The sequence below is a fragment of the Protopterus annectens genome, chromosome 6.part1, assembly GCF_019279795.1.
Source record: "Protopterus annectens isolate FY-2018-M chromosome 6.part1, PAN1.0, whole genome shotgun sequence".
In the NCBI taxonomy this organism is placed as follows: domain Eukaryota; kingdom Metazoa; phylum Chordata; order Ceratodontiformes; family Protopteridae; genus Protopterus; species Protopterus annectens.
The window spans coordinates 323,099,424-323,105,140 of record NC_056738.1 but is presented as its reverse complement, the minus strand read 5'-3'; the positions used below and the strand labels follow the sequence as shown (position 1 = coordinate 323,105,140).

Genomic DNA, 5,717 nt, shown 5'->3' with positions numbered 1-5,717 from the left:
CAACTTTGAAATTCAAAACGTCCACACTGTAAGTTTGTAAAGGGGGAGAAATCAAACCTGGTATCCTCGTCTGCCAGTAAAATTATTTTACCTTTTGAGTCAAGCAGTCATGAAAACGTGCTACCACAGTATCAAACTGTTAAGTTGACATATCTGGCACACTGCTAATATCTGGAAGTCATTAACTTAAAATAAAACTTGCTGTAAATTGTCATCCACAACATGCAAATAGCTGGGAACCTGTAAAGCAATTTTTTTGTTAGTTTTAATATTTACTTTGTACAACAACAGCAACATTGAAAAAAAATCCTAGTGTTTTCTTTGTGTAGAGCATAAACCTGATGAGCTTCAGAGGTCTGGTAAAGCGGAATGCAGCATCTGTGTGCAGTTATTCTGCAAATTACTTTCTGTGTGTAAAATAGCATGAATGTTTCTGTGTCTTCTCTCTCTCTCTCTCTCTCTCTCTCTCTCTCTCTCTCTCCTGCTTTGCTGAACAAACTGTTTAATGTATCTGTCAGAAGTGTACAGCAAATAGAATGCATTCTTTGCTTATCTCTTGCAGAAGAAATATAAAACATAGCTTTTCTTTTTAAACTGCACAGCACATTTTTTTCCTGAGAATGGATTTTACATAGTACAGTCTTTCTGTGAAACCCCATCAGATTTTCCAAAGCTGATTTACTATGCACTGTCACATGACACAACTTTACAGCAAACCAAATATCTGGAATTTAGAAATGCTAAAAAAACATTGTCAGATCAAATACAGTCATTCATTTTTAAATTACAGCTAGCCTCTGTTTTCCCTGGGGAACTCTGAAAACAAAGACCATGTGATGGTTCACATGTGCTACTGCTTAAAGACTCTTACCCATGTGCATAACTGCTCAGAGTTAAACTTTGATATTTCATTGCCATAATACATATAATGGCCAAAATCCCTGCCCATAAAATAGTGACAAGAATATCTTGTGCATTTCTTTGCTGTTGTCCTTGCTATGCACAATAGCAGATATTATTTTATCATTTGCTGTGCAAAACAATTCAGCTGCCATTAAAGCTTTTTAGCCTGGAGAGTATTAGGTTATTAGCTTCTTAACTCCAGGGAAACTCCATACAAAGTACTCTGTTTTTAAAAGTAAAATATGGTCACAGTCCATGCACTGGACAATGATATATTGAAGCTGGTATCTGACAATAGTTTCACTTTGCCTGATATATACTTTTGCAAGTCAGTGACCCTGTCTCTAGCCTCCCCATCTGCAATAAATTATTTGAAGATGCTATAGGGATCTATCTCGTAGGTAGATGTAGAAGTGGGATCCTTTTTATGTCTGCCTTACCACTGATTTCTCTCCCTCTTTCATTTGCCATCTCCATCAAAATTTTTACAGGCAGATGAGAGAACATGATAGATTCTTTTACAAAAACAGGCTGACCTCGCCAGATGTAAAAAGTTCCTTAAAACTGCCCATCATCTACAATTCCACTGAGACCAAAGCATTTTATGGCAAGACGTAAAATAGCTGCTAAGATTGCACATAATGCAAATCTAAATCTAGATCATCTCTAACACAGCAGACAACAAACACTAATTTAAGTACATGAAACAAGGCACCAGTGGCCAACTCTTGTGGCACCTTCTGGGATGTTCTTTCCAATCATAATTCATATTCTTAAACTGGGTTGGGAGGGTGGTCTAATGGTTTAGGTGTTTGCCTCACAAACACAAGGTGCAGGGTTTGAGTCTCACAAGGGATAATTGGCTAGGCTTAAAATGTCTCACAAGGGCAGTTAGCTTAGTATGAACCTATGACAGAATAATAACAATATAATCATCATTCAGAAACTGTTGACTGTTACATTTTGACATAATTTCATACCCTTAGCATGATCTCGTGCAATTTTCCCTTTACACAAAACAATCTGCAGTCATTACAGAACTTGTAATAGAAGGAAGGACAAAATACAGTGGCATACTATTCATGTTTCTAACTGCTTATCCTAGGCAAGCAATGTTCCATTACATTCTTTTGTCCATAACAAAACAGAACTGTGCCTCCCTTCCAAACTTGCAATATTGACAGTCATAGCATGTTTTACAGAACACAAATATATTTTCTGGCCTAGCTTACCTAGGAATAATTCTGAAATACACAAATTCATCTTGGCAGTTGTAATGCCTTTTAACAGTCATATTTTTAGGATTTCTATTTATCTTAATATGCTGCAGAATACACACGCTCTCTCTTTCATATACATAATTATTTATTTATCTATTTATTTATTTTACATTTGCTTATCTGGATAGAATGACTGGACACATGTCCATTTACAGCGGCAGCCCGGGGAGAAAAGCTCCACATTCAGTACAGAAAAACAAATAGTTGAACAATATGATAACACTATGATCATATATACAGAAGCAAAAAAAAATTAACAGTAGATTAAAATACATCTTCTGATACAAAAAAAAACAAAATTTGACACTAGATAAAAAATACAACTTTTGATACAGAAACAGAAATCGACACTAGATAAGCATTATAACTGACCAGGTATTCTTTCATTTTTCATAGTGTTTTTGAGAAAGATGTAGCCTTCTGAAGAAATTTCTTCATATACCATAGAACATTAAGCTCAAGAGTAATACTGCTGTTTGAGCTGTCTCCAGTTAGTTCATACATAACTGCACAAAAATATAATGTCCATACAGACTCATGGTTCTGAAATAAAAGTCTAAATGACAGAATCATAACAACGTAGGTGATAAAGTGTAGAATAGAGTAAATCTGAGTTGTGATTTGATGCAAAACTCAAATGCTGTTATATGAATTCATTTCAGCTATTTCAACTAATAGAAAAAGAAAAAAATAGCACATGGGTAGAAACAAACTGTGAGAGAAAAAATGGAGGCCAGCTAACAGGCCTTGTATGTATGTATGCATGAATGTATGTCAAGCCACAAAGCTGCTCAAACTACAAAAGTTGCAGAAGTATCAGCATATGAAATAAGTGAGCAGAGAAAATGAAGTAAGATGTTAATTGAGAGGAAATATCCACATGAAGAATTGATGGATAAGGCACACTTCATTATCTATGTTTCATCAGCACTTATTCTGTCAGGACAACTAGCCTGCACAGGCTGGTTGTGACACAGAATCTTACATGGGAGAAGTGCTTAAACCCCAATGTACAGTGTACTCTTCCCCAAACCCCTTAATTATTATTATAACTAATTCTGAGGTTACCAAACCCCAGGCTAAGTTAGAGCTTGTGTCATTGTCAGTCGGTCAATTTATCTTGTTTAAACAGGCTTCAGTGAAAGGACCAGCAGTAGAGTAACTGCAGACAATAATTTATTTCAGATAAAACATTGATCAATGAGTCATGCTAATATTAATCGGGTCTATATTAAAAGCATGAAAGCTTACAACCACGAATACCACTACAGCGACAAATAAACATCGAACTACAACAAGAGCGAAATACGTAACCGGTGAAAATTAGAACGCAGAATGTATTTCCTCAAACAACAGCACCATACAGGTAAGGTAAGCCTAACTAAACAAAGTTAAATAAACACACTTTTGCTGTGACCCCCCCCCCCTACTTTAATATGCCATCTCCAAGATCACACTACAGTGGGGAAAAGGATATATTTCCTCATCCCCACAATCACCCTGCTGGCCAAAGAAATACATTCGGAGTTCTAATTTTCACCGATTATGTATTTCGCTCTTGTTGTAGTTTGACGTTTATGTGTCACTGTAGTGGTATTCGTGGTTGTAAGCTTTCGTGCTTTTAATATAGACCCCATTAATCAGACCTGACATGCATAGGTACGGGGGGTGGACTACTAAATCAATGTCACATGTACGGTAAGAGTCCTGAGTCATTAATACTGTAATGTATAGTCTGCAGAATAAAATCAATGGAAATACTGATGGCTTACTCTGGATACATTACATATATATTTTAGGTAGTGGTGTGTTCTTTATTTCATGACACTGTAATATGCAATTAACAGGCTGATTTACACAAGCAAGTAGCATTTTGAAAATAACTTGTTTCCTTTGGTCAAATGCAAAAAAACCCCCAAAAAAACAAAAAGAGGTATATTATAAAGGCTACATGCTAGCATGTAATGGGACATGCGTGTGGGATTTATTTTCATTGAAAAATGAGGAATATTTATATTTCACTTGCAAATATAGCTTCATTTACATTGGTTACTTCCCTGAAGGGGGAAAATATCCTTTCACAAAGAATTACCAGTGTGGAAGTCACTTTTTCTAACAAAACAATTCCTGCCACGCTCTGCTCAATTTACAATGTGTTTACTAGTGCATGCATGTGTTTTTCATCTTAATACAATAATCATTTATTCATCTGTAGAGAATCATTTGGTTTGCTATCCTCTCCATGCTACAAAGAATTGCTATTCAGGCAGCATCACACTAGATGTCTCCTTAGTACTTCAGATAGCAAAGCAGCAGCCGCAAAACAAATAGGAAGGAACATGAGGCTACAGGTGCAAATTAGAACAAAGGGGTGGGGCCTAGAAGGTGTTACAGCTTGCCTGATATGTAACAGACCAGAAGATGACATGTTCAGAAAAACCTGAAGCAACAATGAAGAAATATTATCTTCTCAGTGTTCTTTTTGCTGCCTGCATTGGTGAGAAAAAAAATTAACTTGTTTCATGTGAACAGCTCATATATTTCACTGTTAATCTGAATTTTCCTTTATTCATCACATTTATAAACTATGTGCTTCAATGAAAAGGACTGCATAGGCTATCATAAACACAAGAGTATGAATAACGCTAGTAACAAAAATGCAAAGCAGCAACATAGTTCTGTATTAACAGTGATGCATGTTTGTTTCAGATGTGCTGTGCCAAGAAGCAGTAACACAGACAAGGGAGATGTTTGCAAAAGAAGGAGAAGCCACACATTTCTACTGCAGTCCTAAGCAGGGTGATCAGAATGTCTACTGGTACAAACAGCTACCTAATCAAGGACCCAAATTTGTGATGAATGCACTTGATAGTTCCAATTCTAAAGGTAAATTCAATCTGACAAAAAACAACAGCACCTCCTGGACGTTCAGCATCAGTAAAGTAACAGTGCAAGATGAAGCATTGCACTTCTGTGCATCGAGTACACAGTGTTAGAGATGAATGTAATCCTACGACAAAAAGTCAGCCCTTCTCACAAGTATATAACAAAACATGTGCGCAGTGAAAAGGTGAAAAAAATGTAGCTTATACATATTTGTGTGTGTGTGTGTGTGTGTGTGTGTATATATTTATATATATATGTATACATATATACACACACATATATATATATATATATATATATATATATATATATATATATATACAGACAAACACACAAACCAAGTTCTGTGTAATTGTGTGTAACTGAGTTCAAACATTTCTGCTTTCAATTTGCTTTACGTGTTCTATTAAGTCCTGACAGTTGTAGTACAGTCAGATAGACATTGAAGGTATTTCAGCTTTCTTTATAGCCCTTCAGCTATCTGCAGGTGGTGGATACCTCTTCTTTCCTACCCCCTCTCTAGACCAGCTGCCTTACTTTTCTGAACTAGATCCATCAACCTGAGTGTACAGCTGGTGTATTCGACTATCACTGGAGGGACAGGAGCGGAGCTCGATGTGTCCTGACCCTGTGTCATCTACTCCTAAC

The 5,717-nt window shown here is 36.3% G+C and overlaps 1 gene segment (V, D, J or C); it reads left to right on the top strand.

Moving 5' to 3' along the window:
- Positions 1 to 4,583: 4,583 nt before the first annotated feature.
- LOC122805331 lies at positions 4,584 to 5,188 on the top strand. The segment is given in 2 exon segments: positions 4,584 to 4,680; positions 4,893 to 5,188. Coding segments are annotated over 2 exon segments (363 nt in total).
- The last annotated feature ends 529 nt before the right edge of the window (positions 5,189 to 5,717 follow it).